This window comes from Rattus rattus, chromosome 1 (assembly GCF_011064425.1).
Source record: "Rattus rattus isolate New Zealand chromosome 1, Rrattus_CSIRO_v1, whole genome shotgun sequence".
In the NCBI taxonomy this organism is placed as follows: Eukaryota; Metazoa; Chordata; class Mammalia; order Rodentia; family Muridae; genus Rattus; species Rattus rattus.
In genome coordinates, this window is record NC_046154.1 from 132,485,186 (window position 1) to 132,502,708 (window position 17,523).

The 17,523-nt window shown below is 40.8% G+C and overlaps 1 protein-coding gene across 1 annotated transcript in view; it reads left to right on the forward strand.

Annotated features, from left to right (window-relative positions):
* Ints8 (integrator complex subunit 8) overlaps positions 1-17,523 on the forward strand; it is a 46,565-nt gene that overhangs the window by 25,255 nt on the left and 3,787 nt on the right. The window contains exons 15-26 of the mRNA XM_032905941.1: positions 719-920; positions 2,382-2,503; positions 4,919-5,103; positions 6,546-6,579; positions 7,839-7,895; positions 7,991-8,052; positions 10,461-10,579; positions 13,431-13,534; positions 14,502-14,552; positions 16,215-16,288; positions 16,366-16,430; positions 16,776-16,819. Coding sequence (XP_032761832.1) covers positions 719-920; positions 2,382-2,503; positions 4,919-5,103; positions 6,546-6,579; positions 7,839-7,895; positions 7,991-8,052; positions 10,461-10,579; positions 13,431-13,534; positions 14,502-14,552; positions 16,215-16,288; positions 16,366-16,430; positions 16,776-16,819 — 1,119 coding nt within the window. The remainder of the gene's footprint in view (positions 1-718; positions 921-2,381; positions 2,504-4,918; positions 5,104-6,545; positions 6,580-7,838; positions 7,896-7,990; positions 8,053-10,460; positions 10,580-13,430; positions 13,535-14,501; positions 14,553-16,214; positions 16,289-16,365; positions 16,431-16,775; positions 16,820-17,523) is intronic.

Below are 17,523 nucleotides of genomic sequence, written 5' to 3' on the forward strand. Positions count from 1 at the left end.
GGTCTACAGAGTGAGTTTAAGGGCAGCCAGGGCTACACAGAAAAATTGTATTGAAAACACCCTCCAAAAACGTTACTATGAAAAAAGTATTTGGAGTGAAGGATGGTCCATGCCTTTGATCCTAGCACATAGGAGGGCAGATCTGTTGAGTTTGAAGCTATCCAGGTGTGCATAGGAAGTTCTGGGCAGCCATGGCTGCATCATGGGGTCCTGTGAGAAATAAACAAATAACTAAAAAGTCTAACAGAACACTGGGGTGTAGCGTCTACTCCAGTTAAGATAACTTGATTGTGATTAGGGATGTCAGACTATTAGAATGAGAAGAAGATGGGAAGGGTAATAGCCGGGTGGGTAGTAGTTTGCAGCATGTGAGTAGGAAAGGATGTGGATTTGTTTGATACAGTAGCCAGTTATACAATGTAATAGAATGATAAGCAAAGAGTGGAAAGTGAAACCTATTTCAGGGTCAGATTCTGAGCATCTTGGATGGAGAATGGTTCTTGACATAAAATTTTATACTTGTGCAATACAAAGTCTTTGTTACTGTATAATTTCTGTCAAACTTGTTTAATAATTTATGCAGTTATAGGTGTTTATTTTAATAAATCAACAGTAAAGAAAAGGATAATTTAGCCTCACTCCCCTAGATGCAGTGTTCCCTGTGAAGATACGTAGTACTTTGGTCCCAGAGCTCTGACTCCGCCCTCCTCTCCCACAGGACTTTCCCCATTCGAAACAGCTGTTTACAGCCGGTTTGGAGTTGGTAACAGAGTTCTCACCGAAGCTTCGCCAGGTTATGTTGAATGAGATACTCCTCTTGGATATTCTCACCCATGAAGCTGGAGTGGGGCAGTCAGGAGAGAGACCTCCTTCTGACCTCATCAGTAGGGTACGAGGATATTTGGAAATGAGGCTTCCTGGTAAGATTGGTTAACACATACAAATGTAAAATTCAATACTTAGTTGTGGGGTGTGTGTTGGGTAGGGGTCTGTTTACTTGACTTTACCGCTATAGGAAAATTTCTATTCTGGAACAATTTGGGTTTAGAAGTAAATTGAGAACATTGGTAACAGGAGAGACTTTCTTCCCTGGGGTTTCCAAAACAGCTATGCAAACTGGGTGATTTAAAATTTGAAATCAGTGTGATTCAGAACCATGTTCCTGAAACATGGGGGACAATTGATCTGCTTCCCCCTAGTCTCTAGTCACTCCTGGCAATCTGGGGACTACATGGCTGGAACTGTATCTGCCCTTGTTTTTTTTTTTTTTTTTTTTTTCTTCGGAGCTGGGGGGACCAGGGCCTTGGTTGCCTAGGCAAGCGCTCTACCACTGAGCTAAATCCCCAACCCCTCTGCCCTTGTTTTTATGTGGCTCCTTTTTCTCTTAGAAGGAGACCTTTGATTGTGTTTAAGGTCCTCCTAAACTAGTATGAACTCTGTTCACTGGTTACATGTGTAGGCATCTTATTTCCTGTTAGGATTTCATTCAGAAGTTTCTGAGGCAAGGATGTGAAGTTAAGTGAAAAGAGTTTTTGTTTGACCAACACATTGTAAAAACTATGTTGTAATTTTATTTATTTTGTAAGATACAGTATATAGTCTTCCTACAGTTGGACCTCTTTCTTCCTCTCAGTCTTTCATGCTGGGATTCCAGATATGAATCATCACATCTAGGTCTTATATCACAATTTTACGATATCCTGTTATGAAGCTTCTATTGTTGGTACATGGTTTTAGTTCCAGCACTCAGAAGGCAGAAGCACATGGATCTCTGAGAGGTCAAGGCTATCAGTGCCACTCCAGTTGGAGTTGGAGTTGGTAGGCTGTTGTCTCTGTGGGTCAGGAAGTGAGAGGAAAAAGGTTTTCTTTTAAAAAAAGAAATAAAAGCAAATTTTGTCTTGCGCGTGCACATGTGTAGGGATGCCGTTGCAAATTCAGTGAGGGAACCTGTCTCAAAAAAAACAGAACAAAAGGTTGAGGGGGGCTGGAGAGATGGCTCAGCAGTTGAGCACTGGCCACTCTTCGAGAGGATCTGGGGTCAGTTCTCGGCTCTGACATGGTGACTTAGAACAACCATCTCTAACTCCAGTTCCAGGAGATCCAGTGGCCTCTTGGCACTGTGACTAAGCACGCATCACGTTCTTACTTCTAAAGCATTTTACAGTCTGGATACTGCTTTGAGCTACAAACATTGATAGCGTGCCTCCATACAGTGAAAGGAAACAGTGGCTGAAATCAGCTTTCCCTACTACTGTTGTACTTTAAATTATTTCCAGTACATTATTTATTCTTTCATTGACTTATTCATAGGTGAGGTCCCTGAACATTGAAGACCTTTTGCCCGGCTTGGCTTCTCCAACTGTTGTCTCCTTGCTTTTCAGATATTCCCCTTCGCCAGGTGGTGGCTGCAGAGTGTGTAGCTTTCATGTTAAACTGGAGAGAGAATGAGTATCTTACTCTGCAAGTTCCTGCATTTTTATTTCAGAATAATCCGTATGTAAAGGTAATTAATGTTTGATCTAAAATGATTGTCAGAGTATTGGTAATTAATATTAGTACTCTATTAATATACCCATTTCATTAGTTCCTGCCATTCTGAAATTCGTCTGATTTCTATACTACAGTATCAGTTAAGGCAAACACTTGTCAGTTGGTAGTGAAGTACATGGTTTTGTTCTGGGAATGTAGCTTAGCTTCAAAAGCTCTTTCCTAGTGCGCATGTGAACAATGTAATCCTAGCACCTTTTGGTATATAAGTTGGGGTGCCCTGAAACTCAACAATTTTTCTACTTCAGATTTCCAACAAGTGCTGAAGTTGATGTGCATGCAGTTTCTGCAGCCTCCCCTTCCCCTTCTTTCTTAAATAGAAATTGTCTATTGTCTATTAAGAAAGAGAAGCATTCCTGAGAGTGTGACTGAGCTAGTGGGCTGAGGGTAAAGCCTGTGCTATTTTTCAATACAGTACATAATTATGTAACCAAAGGGACATTTTTTAGCAGATGACTAAATAAAAGTCTCTTTTGAAATAATACAAACTTATCTAATCTCTCCTTCAGTCAGAAAGGGCGATGCTGTAGTATAGTGAATGTCAGCAGCACAGGATTCACAGGCACGAGGGTCACTGACACTGAGTATGCAGTTAGGGAGGGGGGGGGAGGAGCAGTTAGTTAGTGCCAGTGATACTGATCTTGTAGGATAACAACCCAGGTAGTTTTGTTTGTTTGTTTGTTTGTTTGTTTTGTTTTTTAAATTTTATTTGTGTATGGGTGTTTTGCTTGCTTGCATGTCTGTTCCCTTCTTACATGTCTGGTCCTCAAAGGTCAGAAGAGGGCATCGGATCCCCTCCACGTGAGTTGCAGAAGGTTGTGAGCCACTGTGTGGGTACTGGGACTTCACCGTGGAGCCTCTGGCAGAGCAGCCAGTGCTCCGAAGGCTGAACCATCTCTCCAGCCCCACACTGGAGAGTTTCAGTCTGGCCCACAAGGCCTTTTAAGGTGTGAGTGCTTTGGCAGGTGCGCGTCCTGCTAAATTTCTCTGCTGCCCTCACAGCACTCCCTCCTCGATGCTTTTCATGCTTCTGTCCTCTGTACGTGCTGTCTACTCTCCTTGCTCGCCGAATGGCCCTTCCAGCTGGCTTATGTGTTTTCTAAACGCATAATCACTTTCTTGTGTTGCTAGCTTTGTGCTCGTCCTGATTTCATCGTAGTGTTTGTGATGGTCAGTCTTCCTTGTGATACATAAGTCCTTGAAAGCAGTTAATCTTGTATCTTGTGTTCTATATGTTACCTATCACAGGTGCTCAAGATAGTTTACAGAGTTCAGGTCATTTGAAATGCTTAACATTTGGGGGTCGGGGGTAAGATTTTACGCTTGAGGCAACTTCTAATGTGTAACCTGGGCTGGCCTCAAACTTGATGTATAGTTCAGGCTAGCCTCAGACTTGAGCTCCTCCTATCTTAGCCTCTCCTAAGTGCTGGAATTTTAGACATAATCACCAGTCCAGGAGCTTACCTTTAATTAATTTTACCTGTTTAATAAACCAATGGCCTTGACTTAAGCACGTGACTTACGGTATGTCAGTTACTTCTGTGCTGCTCTCTAACTCAAAATCAGAAGCAAGTGCTGGAGTACAGCTATGGAGCATCAGGTAGTTGGTGAACTATTTAGATGTTTCTCAGAAAAATTTTATAACAAAAAAAAATACAGGAAAACAGCAGTTTTTGTTTGTCACAATTCTGCCTTTTCTCCGAAAGAAGTGACCTAAAATAGTAGAGACTCCATTTAAAAACTTCTTTTTAATCCAGTTTCAGTTCTGTGGGCACCGGGTTTCCTGGTGGGCTTGAAGAGCCTCTTACCTCTGCCATCTGACTTCCCCAGCTAGCTGGCCGAGGAGCTTCCCGGGGACTCTTCTATCTGCCTCCCATTTGCAGTAGGAATGCAGAAATTACAGATGCATCACATCCAGCTGTTGGTTTCTATTTTTCCTAAACCTGGGTTTTAGGAATCCCACTGAATGCACTGGGCTCTCCCATTGGCCCTGAATTTGATTTACACTTGTATTCTCCCCTCTTTGTGACCCATCTTTTCTCTGCTTTCAGTCTATTCTTTATTCCAAAATTGGTCCTGCATCTTAGGGCCTTAAGTCAACGTTAGGTCCTCCACCTTCTGTAATCTTAATTTTGTCTTGCCCGAGGCCTGTGAGGTGGTTCACATGTAAAAGTGCTTTCCTCCAGGCCTCACAGCCTGAATTAGATCCCTGGAAGATATGGTGGAAGGAGAGTTCTCAAACACTGTGTTGTATACTGAATGTAAGTGCTGGAGTGTTTGGGGAGGCGCCTGTCTTCCCTCCAGTGTGCCTTTATTATAAGACCGCCGTGTGAATTAGACTCTCATCTATAGTTTGCTTTTCACGTTTCAGCTTGGACAGCTCTTAGCAGCCACCTGCAAAGAGCTTCCAGGTCCCAAAGAGAGTAGACGGACTGCTAAAGACCTTTGGGAAGTTGTTGTTCAGATCTGCAGCGTGTCTAACCAGCACAAACGAGGAAATGATGGCAGAGTCAGTCTCATAAAGCAGAGGGAGTCCACGCTGGGCATAATGTATCGGTATGTTTCTCCAGGCTTTTGTCACATTGGCATTAGTTTACGCTATCTGTGCTTTTCCCAGATCGTCTTTATCCTATAGATTTGTGGAGATAGATAATCCTAGGCTTCCGTGTAGCTCAGTGGGAGGGAGAGTATTGCCTAATGTTCACAAGACTGTGGGTTCATTTCTGCATGCCACAAAAGAAAAACCTCAAAATGTATAGTCTTAAGAATTCTGATGGTGGGGGTTGGGGATTTAGCTCAGTGGTAGAGCTCTTGCCTAGCAAGAGCAAGGCCCCTAGCAAGGCCCTGGGTTGGGTCCCCAGCTCGAGAAAAAAAAAAAAAAGAATTCTGATGGTGGGCATAATCGCACACACTTTTTTTTTTTTTTTTTTTTTTTTGGTTCTTTTTTTTTTGGTTTTTTTTTTCCGGAGCTGGGGACCGAACCCAGGGCCTTGCGCTTCCTAGGCAAGCGCTCTACCACTGAGCTAAATCCCCAACCCTCGCACACACTTTTAATCCCATCACTTGAAAGGCAGAGAAGTAGGAAGATCCTTTGAGTTCAAGCCAACCTGGTCTACACAGATAGTTCCAGGACAGCCATGGCTATAGAGTGAGATCCTTTCTCAAAAACCAAACAGGCGGGAAAAAAAATTGTGTTGCTGAAATGGCTCAGGGGATAAGGTCATTTGTCTCTAAGTCTTAACATCTCAAGGTCAGTCCCACTCACATACTAGAAGAAAAGAAGCAATTCTTGCAAGTTGTCACTTGATCTCCGCCGTTGAACCATGAAACATACATGTATGTATGTGCAATGAATAAATATAATCAGAAGAATTCTTGGGTCCTCTTCTTATGCTCCCCTCTGCCTGGCCATTCCTGGAAATAACGTTTTGTTTTAGAAGACTGTCTATCATCAATGTAATTTTTAATTAATGATTTGTTGGGAAGGAGGCTTGTTCTATGTATGTGAGGCTAGAGGACAGCTAGAGAAGTTGGTGCTCTCCTGTTTTCTCAAGTATGTTCTAAGGATCCAATGTGGGTCCTTAGATTTGTCGGCAAGTGACTCACTGAGCCAACTTACCAAGCCAGAGACTTAATCACTGAAGTCAAAGGCAGTCTACAGTCAGATAGTACTGAAGAACTCGTGTGATGGAAATAGAGAAGAAATGGTGCTGGCTTATAATACCAATGGCTATGACATACTTTTCCCTTTTTGTTTTTTGTCTGTTTGTTTTCTAAAACAATCTCTGTGTAGCCCTTGTTATGCTGGAATTTGCTATAGACCAGGCTGGCCTTGAACTCAAGGAGTGCTAGGAGTAAAGGCCAGGACCACCACCACCACCCAGCTAGACATACTTTTCATAACTGGAATTAAGAACGAGAAGTAAAGCATCATACCGTTCGTATTCTTTATCGTATTTTAATGTTTGATATTAAGCATATATACAATTGTTTTGTAGGAGTGAACTACTTTCTTTTATCAAAAAATTACGGGTAAGTTTTTTTTTTATGTGATTACTGAATTTTGGGAATGACTGGAGATTTCAAATGCTGATTCAATCACAAACAAAATGTATTTATAATGATCTTTATTGATCATGGGATAATCTGAATCAAAAGATGAATTTTATACTTGCTGGCTTAATGAATACAGTGAGGGTTTTTTAAACTAAGAATGTCTTTGGCTAAGTATGGTGGCACACAGTTCTACACACTTGTAGTACAAATCCTTGGAGACCTGAGATAGGATTTCAAATTTGAGTTCAGCCTGGGGTTTGTAAGGAAACATTGTCTCAAAAAAATATACAAAATACAAAAATAAAGTCACAGCCTTCCCACACCCTACCCCCCAACATACAAGGTTCCCTAAATATGTGAGGCTCTGACTTCTTTTAAAAATGATACCAATATCATGTTACTTAATGGTCAATACCTAGGTTTTGTTTTTTAAATATGACTTTAAAAGAATACATAGGTCATAGCTAGAAGTCCTGGCCGGAAAGATATCAGAGTGGCATAAAGGAAGATGCTGGGGACCCTCAGTGGTTGAACAGTCACTGGGCCTGGGGTCGGAGGTGGGGAGATGTGGTCCATTTTCCTCGAATTGCTCTCCCAATTTCTTGTATCAAAAGTATGGGTGAGCAACACGGGCAAGAAAAGAATAGAGAAAACCCCCGATATGATAGTGATTATAAACTAGGGATATGAATGCAATGATTGAAGCATGTAGTATGTACTATAACTTTATCATGAAACTGAAAATAAAATTAGTGTACTCCATTGTAGATGCCATATTCCCAAAAGATAGTCTCTTGTAAGAAAATACTTGGCAGGCTGGAGAGATGGCTCAGCGGTTAAGAGCACTGACTGCTCTTCCAGAGGTCCTGAGTTCAATTCCCAGCAACTACATGGTGGCTCACAACCATCTGTAATGGGATCTGATGCGCTCTTCTGATGTGTCTGAAGACAGCTACAGTGTACTTATATATAACAAATCTTTCAAAAGAAAAAGAAAAAGAAAATACTTGCTCGGCACTGGACAGCGGTGGCCCGAGCCTTTGGGAGGCAGAAACAAGTGGATCTCTGAGTTGTAGGCCAGCCTGGTCTAGAGAATGAGTTCCAGGACAGCCAGGGCTACACAGAGAAACCCTGTCTAGAAAAAGAAAATAGAAAATACTTGGTGTGACAGAGATCGACAGGACACACAGGCAGGTACACACACTTTTACGTGTTCTTTTTACGTGTTTTCATAGGAACCACTGGTTTTGACTATTATTTTATCACTCTTTGTGAAGCTTCACAATGTTCGGGTCAGTATCTTATACCTTCATTTTAAAATTGTTGGAAAGAAATCTCTTTAAATCATACTGCTTAAAAATGAAAAGCACGTTTTTCTTTCCAATAGGAGGACATTGTGAATGACATCACAGCTGAGCACATTTCCATCTGGCCGTCTTCCATTCCTAAGTAAGTAGTAGTAAGAAGAGAGGGATTTAGAACTCACCCTGTTGGTATTGGTACTCTGAGATAACTAAAGGCCACAGTGTGTAGGATTCGACAGACATCCTGGTATTTCTCAGCTACAGTTGTTATCTTCCTAGTAATTACAAGAGTGATCTGCTTAGAATCCCTATAGATCTCTTGTAGTACTATGATTTTTTATCAGGACACAAAGCCTTTTTATTATCATAGGACCAACCCATCCATTCACCTTCCTTCCTTAAAATGGGTCTCTTTTTGTAGTGTAGGCTGGTCTTGAACTCTCAGTCCTTCTGTCTCAGTCTCCCAAGAGCTAGGGTTACAGGGGTGAAGTATGCCAGTTTTATGGCCCATTCCAGTTTCTGCCATCCCTCTTAAGTCTAGTGTGTACCTCAAAATCTTAGGGATATCTTTGAAGAAGAGAAGGTTTTAGTACATAGGTGAGAAGGCAGTACAGGAAATATTAATAATGTATTTTCAGCTCATAGTTAGAGATTAGAAATAGCAGGTGATGTGCTTACCAGCCTAGAGGCTGTGAGACCTGGGAGAAAAGAGCTGGTCGATGAGGTGGACTGAAGTCTCATGCAATAGCCAGCTTTATTAAGAGCATCAGACAGTTTATACTTTGGAGGTTAAGAAGATCACGTGAATAAAGTATCTGGTCCCAAGGGCAAGCTTCCTTTGTCCAGCAAGTTATATATATAGATAGGCATATAAATAAGTAACAACGGTCTGTTATAATGAATACTCTGGAGGAGAAGCACCGAGATCATAATCTTATCTTGGTTTCTTGGAGAATTCTCACAAGCACTCAGAAATCTCCATTCTTGGACCATGTTCTGACAGTAGTGCATGCCTATAATCCCAGAATTCAGCAGGCTAATGCAGGAGGATCATTGACTTGAGGCCAAAACAAACAAGCAAACAAACACCCCCTCCCTTAAAACACACACACACACACACACACACACACACACACACACACACACACACACACACACACAAACAAAAGAAACCAAAAAGTACAAAATCAGGAGTGAGGGAGAAAAGCACCTGTGTCACAGTCAGGCCTCTGGGACAGCTACAGGGACTTGCTGTCTGCTTGCTTGTTTGCAGAGGAACACCGTGCACACTGACTACACATTCTGCCATTTAAACTAGTTTTGTACTTGACGTGGTATATGCTGTAGGACTCTGAGAATCAGGTGGAAACGATTTTGTGTCCTGCCTCCTTCTGACTGGTGCTGAGAATCGAACTCGGAGCCAATGCCACACAGGCAGCCTGCAGCTGAGCGACATTCCAATCTGCTAGTTTTGTCTTTAACTAACAGGTAGCTTTGGTGACTCTGTAGGGCAAGTTCAGACTGTCACAGTAGATTTACAGTTTATGTTCATAAAAAGCAAATATGGCTTATTTTGGAGCCCTGAAACATGCCTCTGTGTGCACTGTCCACACATGACCTTGAGTCACTTGCTTTCTTGCTAAGTTCTTCATTTCTAAAATAGGTATAAAAATATCTATCCTTGACATGGAGAGTGAATGGTAGTGCAGGCTTAACTGCTGTCTTTTACGATGGCAATACTTTGAATCAGTTGAGAAATAAATGGTGGTTGCCTGTTTGACCAGAAAACTTCTGATCAAAAGTCCCTACAGATCCCTAAGAACAGTATCTATGACACTGGATTAATGGTTACTATTTTAATGCTGGTTGCTATGTAGATAGAAGTCTTAGATCTATTAACATTTTATACACTCAGTAATATAACATCTGTTTAACTGCTCTCGCTGTGTATGGAACTGGTTTTTTGTTGTTAATAGCCATAGTTCCTTCCTCATTGTACAGTTGTGGGTCATGACAAAATCTAACCCTTTAGGCCAGTAGTCCTACGTTGTCACATTCCCTTGTAAGTGACAGTGATATGAGCATGTGCTTCTCAAAGGAAGACTGAGTTCTCTTTCACTAGGCTTTTGGTTTCTAGGGAAGGGTAGCCGTCAGTTGTTTTCTTGGGTGCTGGCTTGGCTTTTTTGGTTTAGTAACTGCAGGCGTCCACATTTACCCCAGGCCAAAGCACATGGTCTGTCCCACCTGCTGTCGTATGTGGTGCTGTATGCAGAGCATGTGGTCTGTCCCACCAGCTGTCGTATGTGGTGCTGTATGCAGAGCACGTGGTCTGTCCCACCTGCTGTCGTATGTGGTGCTGTGTGCAGAGCATGTGGTCTGTCCCACCTGCTGTACTTTTGTGGTTTCTGGAAAACAGAATGTTGTTGTTGCTTTAAGTACTGTCAGAGGTAAAGATGGCTATTGAGACTTCGGTTGTATCTTTTATTTTTAATAAATGCATTGTGAGATTTGAAACACTTTAAAAACAGATGGTGGTATACTCTTTTCCTTCAGCCTGCAGTCTGTGGATTTTGAAGCTGTGGCAATCACTGTGAGAGAGGTCGTTCGATATGCACTCAGTGTCAACCCAAACAGCCATGCGTGGCTGATTATCCAAGCAGACATTTACTTTGGTAAGTGGGACACGCTTGCTCCAGTGTGATTTCTGTAGCACGTCTAGAAGGGAAAGCCGTCTGCTACACAGTTTATTAAACTTTTGAGATTTGACCAGCTTTCACGATAAATTAAGAGTCAGTTGCATAATTTAATTTATTCTATTTTTGAATTCTCTGCTCTTAACTTTATACCTTTTTCTAAAACTTATAATTGATTCTTTATGAACTTCACGTCATGCACCGAATCCCATTCATCTCCTATCCCTCCATATTTGCCCTCTGCCCTTGCAACCTCCCCTCAAAAGAAAACAAAAAATAAAGTTAATTAATTCAGAAAAAATTTAAAATCTTTAAAGTTGTTTATTTTACCTTTTATTTGTTGTGTGTTTATGTGCATGCACATGTGGTGCCTAGGAGGTCATAGTAGGGCATTAGATTCCCTGAGTTGGGCTGGAGAGATGGCTCAGCGGTTAAGAGCACTGACTGCTCTTCCATAGGTCCTGAGTTCAGTTCCCAGCAGCCACATGGTGGCTCACAACCATGTGATCTGATGCCGTCTGCTGGTGCATCTGAAGACAACTACAGTGTACTCATATATAAAATAGATAAATCTTAAAAAAAAAAAAAAAAAAAGATTATCTGAGTAAGGAGCAGTGTGAGCAAGGTCTCACATGGGATCTTCCGGAAGAGCAACAAAGCAGGCTTAACGGCTGAACTATCCTTCTAGTGCCCCTGCCCTTTAAATAGTGGGTATTTGGGGTTTTTTAAATTTCATTATTCCTGAGCTTGATTTAGTAAATACACACACACACACACACACACACATTTTACTACTTTGTGTATGTGACTATATACAGGTGCAGGGATGTTAGTTTTCTTGGATCCTGTGGAACTCAAGTTAAAAGGAGTTCTGTGAGCCACCTGATTTGGATGTTGGGAATTGAAGTTAGGTCTTCTGGAAGAGCAGTGTATACTCTTAACCACTGAGTGAAGCTTGTTTGTAAAATTGCCCTTTAAAAATTCTAACCTGGGCCTGGTGGGATGCTCGGTGGGTAAAGGTACCTGCTGCCAAGCCTGATGACCAAGTGCAATCTCCAGGCCCCACACAGTGGGCACAGAGAATCAACTCTGGAACCTTGTCCTTTGCCCTTTATATGTGTGCCTGTACATGTACACAGAAAATAAATAATATAAATAAATGTAAAAATTCTCATTGTGGGATTTTTTATCCTTATAATCTCGGCACATGGGAGGCTCACATAGTGGGGATTATTAAAAGTTCAAGACACATAGTAATACCAATAACCAGGCAGCCAAGGCCATGTGGGAAGACTGTCTCAAACTCAGGAGAACATAGGTGTAATATATATTTCTAAAATCTGTATTCTTGGAAATTAATTTCTACTGCCCTTATAGACAAATTTGTGTCATAGGATTTTCCAAGTCAATATGAAGTTTTCAAAATTTGTAATACTATACAGATAAAATTTCTGACTGCTATCACTTTGAGGATCAATGTTTTTAAAATAAAAATTTCAAACTTTAAAGGTTCAGGAGATAATAAACTTTGATGTATCTAATAATATTTTTGAGGGAATGTAAGGGTTGAGATAGGGTCTCTTGTAGCCCATTGGCTGTTGATTCGTGACTTAGCTGAGGGCGGCTTAGAACACCTGTCATGCATGATGCGTCTACTTTTCTAGTGCTTGAATTATAGGTTACAGGTATGCACCACCACAGCCAGCTAATTGGGTTTTTTGTTTGTTCTAGACTTTGTCTTTGTCTTTTGTGGGGAGGGGGTTTGAGATGGGTTTCTCTGTGTAGCCCTGGCTGTTCTGGAACTCTGTAAGCCATGCTAGCCTTGAACTCAAAGAGGTGCCTCCAAGTGCTGAAATTAAAGGTATGTGACACCACTGCCCAGATAATTGATGTTTTTAACACTTAGTGCCGAATGCAAATGTGTGAAAGCATATAGCTATATAAGTTCTTAGGTATCTTTAAAGATTAGAATAGAAGTATGTATGTCTAGCCTGGAAAATAAAAATTTCCATCTAATAAGACAGGCAGTGATGGCGTACGCCTTTAATCTTAGCACTTGGTGGGCAGAGGCAGGTGGATCTCTGAGTTCAAGTCTAGTCTGGGCTCTAGAGTGAGTTCCAGGACAGCCAGAGCTGCACAGAGAAGAAACCCTGTCTCAAAAAACAGACAAACAAACCCTCCATATTTTAAATCTTATACTATAAATTTAATGAAAAAAATCCAAGCTAGATTTTGGCTAATCAGTTTTAGGAGGTTAAGAATTTACTGTATCACTTTGATTTTTTTTTTCTTTTTTTAAAATGAAGGCAGTTTTCACAGTGTTATCCTGAGTGAAGGCAGTTCCATAGTTTTATCACTACTCAGACAAATACATATGCACAATTTTGCTCTTTTTATAAGTTGTGTGTGAGTGTATGTGTGAGTATGAGTGTGTATGTGTGAATGTGTGTGTATGTGTGTGATGTGTGTGTGAGAGTGTGTGTGTGATGTGTGTGTAAGAGTGTGTGTGTGTGTGTGTGTGTGTGTGTGAGTGTGAATGTGAGTGTGAGTGTGTGTGAATGTGTGTGTATGTGTGTGAGTGTATGTGTGTGTGTGTGTGTGTGTGTGTGAAATGTGTGTGTGTGAGAGTGATGTGTGTGAGTGTGTGTGTGTGTGTGTGTGTGTGTGTGTGTGTGTGTGTGTGTGTGTGTGTGTTGGATTCTAAGGGTCACTTTGGTAGCAGCACCTCACCTGCTGTGCCGTGCAGGTCTTCTCTTTAACTTATGCTTTGTGTCCTTTTGAGTTCTTGTATTTTAATGGCAGGTAACTCTTTCCCCGTTTTCTCCCTCAGCCACCAACCAGCATTCAGCAGCTCTTCACTATTACCTCCAGGCAGGGGCTGTGTGCTCTGACTTCTTCAATAAGGCTGTTCCCCCTGATGTATACACAGACCAGGTAAGCTGTTTGGGGGTTCTTTCTCTGTCTCCTCCCTTCATGTTTTCCTTTAGGGGCCTCCTAAAGATGCCTTAAGTCAGGAATCGGCTGTTGTGCTAGGTACTTAGGATACTGGAGTAAATGGACATTGCCTTCCATAGTTACCCTCTTCTGTGATAAGATGCCTTAAGTCAGGAATCGGCTGTTGTGCTAGGTACTTAGGTTCCCAGCACTTGGAGGGCTCAGCCAGGAGAGCTACTACATTAAGTCTGAGGCCAACCTGGGAAGTGATACATAAATCTTTAAAAAGAAGACGAAAAAACCCCTTAAGTCCACTCTGTGTTTTTGAGACAGGTTTCTCTACATAGCCCTGCTTGTTCTGAAATTCACTCTGTAGACCAGGCTGGCCTTGAGGTCTGCTTGTCTCTGCCTCCTGAGTGCTGGGATTGATGGTGTGCATCACCATGCTCGGCTCCTAGGATCTACTCTTACTAGATTTTTTTTAGTTAACATTGAGTACCATTATGATCTTGAGATGTTGTGGTCTCACTCAGGGTATTGTGCGTGCTACTCAAGGGCTGAGCTATATCTCAGCCCTCCAAGACATCAGTCCTTCTGTGTGCTGGCCTTTGGGTCTGTAGAAGGTAGAAGGACTTATTCTTGCTGTCTACACACCATTGGCATACGTTTTTTCCCCCTCTCTACCTCATACCGGATTATTCTTGGCTCTTCTAAATGCATTACAATTAAACCTGATTTAGACCACTAGTATAATATAACAAATGAAAACTTTCAGTACATAACAAGTTTTTAAAGTAAGATTTAAAGATTTTTTTTTAGTAGTTTCTTTATAGCACTTTGAAAATTAGCAAAATGGCATGGGGAGCCTTGACTTCCCACATAGTTGCTGTCCTCCCACATCCTCCTCATCCTTCTTAGTCAGTCAGTCAGAGCTGGTATTTTAAAATAATCATTGTCTTTTTTGTAGGTGATAAAACGGATGATAAAATGCTGTTCCTTGCTGAATTGTCATACACAGGTTAGTTTGTGATACTGTAGTATTGGCTTATATTTTGTGTTAGGCTTAATATGCAAATTCATACTAGGAAATAGCTTTTATTTTATATCAGAATGGCTGTTAGTAGCTTAGCATGTTTAAATTCCCTAATATTTTGTAGAACTGAACTAGATGCAGGTTGGAATTAGTACACACTGGCCATTGACCTTCAGTGGGAAGGAAACAGTTCATGCTTTCCTGTTTGTGATAATGTGTATGCGAGTTGCTGGGGAAGCCTGAGAACTCATGCTGCAGGAACAGGAAGTAGTACAGCTTCGGCAAATGGTTTGGCAGTTCCACTTGACTTAAATATTCAGAATTAGAAAAGGGTGTACTTGAATGTTCATAACAGCCATGTTCACTGAAGCTAAAAATAGAGGGAAAAGACTCTCAGTGTCCATTAAAAAATGGTTTAGTAAAATGCTGTATCTATACCTTGAAATCCTGCAGCCATCTTATGGAATGAACTCTCTATGTGTGCTATAGAACGTATTAACTGAAAATTGCTAAGTGAGAGAAAGACAATATGATTTGATTCGTTTGTAAGAAATGCTCAGAACAAGCAAGTCTGTAGCGATAGAGCGTATGGTCTGATGCCTGTGAGAGGCTCAGTGGAAGAGAGAAGGAAGAGTTCTACGGGACATTGGATTTCTTTCATGGAAGAAGTGCTTTAGAATTAATGGTGATGGTTATACAATTTTATAAAGACACTAAGTAATATGTGTTTTGTTGTTACTGTTGCTGGTTGGTTTTTTTGTTTGTTTGTTGTTTTTTGTTTTTATTTCTTCCAGACAGGGTTTCTCTGTGTAGCCCTGGTAGTCCTGGAACTTAGTACACCAGGCTGGCCTCGAATTCACAGAAATCTGCCTGCCTCTACTTACCGAGTGCTGGAGTGTTGTTTTGTTTTGTTTTGTTTTGTTTTTCCATTTTAACTTTTTATTTTGAATCTTTGTTTTTTTCAATACTAGAGATTAACCCTAATCTTTACAAATGCTAGCAAGTGTTATAACACTGACCCGTATTCCCAGTTCCTGTCAGCGTAAGCATTCAGAACCTGCCTAATAGAACTGGATGTTTTCTTATGTGTTTAGAGACTGGTGACTTAGTGTTTTTAAAAAAAATGATATATACCTGCAGCTTTTAAAAGCACAGATCCACGTACCTGTGTGCTTGAATGCTAGGACATTTGCTTGACGTTTTCCATCTTCAGCTTCTCGTTCAACGAAGAAAGATCTGTAATTTAGGTTACTGATAAACAGTTTGTGGCCAGAGATAAAGGTTTTTGAAATGAAAATTAAATGGGATCCATAGATATGAACTGACTTTATCCAACCTTATTTCAAGTCTTCTAAAGAATATATTTGTGGGGCTGGGGAGTTTGACTTTGTGGTTAAGAACACTGGCTTCTTTTCCAAAGGATCTGGGTTCAGCCCCCAGCAGCCACGTGTCAGCTCACAGCCATCTGTAACTCCAGTTCTGGCCTCTCTGGCCTCTCTGTCCACGCCATAAGGACACATGCCCAGATAGATATACATGTACAAAACACCAACAGACATAGAATAAGATAAATAAATATGAAAAGTAAAGATTACCCTCTCATACCAGGAAGGGTGATGTTACCTTTCTAATCATTTGTTTACATAGGTGGCAATTTTATGTCAGTTCCTCAGAGAAATTGACTACAAAACAGCCTTCAAGTCATTGCAGGAACAGAACAGGTACGAATTCTCTTTTGTTTGTTTTGCATAAGGCTGAAGGTTTTTTGCATGAGAGGTAATGCGATTCTGTTTTGCAGCCATGATGCTATGGACTCCTACTACGACTACATTTGGGATGTCACAATCTTGGAGTACTTGACTTGTATCCTTCCACTATTGCTTGCGATACCTTAGCAATTCGTGTCTGCTTAAAGAAGTATTTCATTGAACATGTTTTCTAAGCTAGAAACAGTTCAGGATTAAAAAAATGTTACATATATGATTGTGTTTTTGTACATATTCCAAAATGTGTGTGAATCATACACACTGAGAGTAACCTGGGAGTTAATTTTCTTCTTCTGCCACATGGGTCTTGTGGATTGAGCTTGGGTCCTCAACTTGACAACAAGCACTTTCGTCTGCTAAATAAACTAAGCCAGCCAGCCTCAGACAGTGGAGATAGTATCAAGTAGGACAGTTGTTTACGATTCTTAACTGACACATTTAGATCTTCATCATAAAAGAGGAGAAACCGATAAAAGGCAAATCGCAGTAAGTTGCCGTACGCCGTTCTTCAATGCTGCTGTTTCCAGAATAGCAAACAATTTATATTTTTGTCATTGTGCAAAGATCTTGTTTGTCCATTTATTGCCAGAATTTAGTTATCATTATTTGTGTCATGCCAACATGGACATAATTAGAATATTTTATATCTCTGTTCTAAATCTTCAAATGATTTTTCATTTCTGCGATCCTTACAGCGGTTCACTCATTTCCTTTTCCCCTTTGCTGACCTCAATACAAGTATCATACTGTTGTTTAAACATGCCAAGGACACACTTTCTCTAAGACTGGTGACATTTTCTATTCAGGAACATTCAGCTTCCTTCAGGTTTCTGCCATCTTAGTGGTTAGCCTTCCCTGTCATAAAATAACAAGCCCTGCCATCCTCTGTAACTCTTACTTTTCTTTCAATGTTTTTCTCTGTAACACTTACCAACATGTATATTTATTTATTGTTCTGTGAGGACTTGGCTTATTCATAGATGATAACTAGAATGGTTCCTGGCATTTAATTATTGCCCAACATTTACTGAATAAGTAATTTATTTGAATTTGACTCATGTCTCTCTCCTTTTTTATTTAACATTTCTGTGTATGTGTGGGCATGTTCTAAGGTCAGAAAACGTTTACACATTAATAAAAGTGCATGCTGTTAGTACCTTTTAAGACATACTCAGATAAAGGGGTGTGAT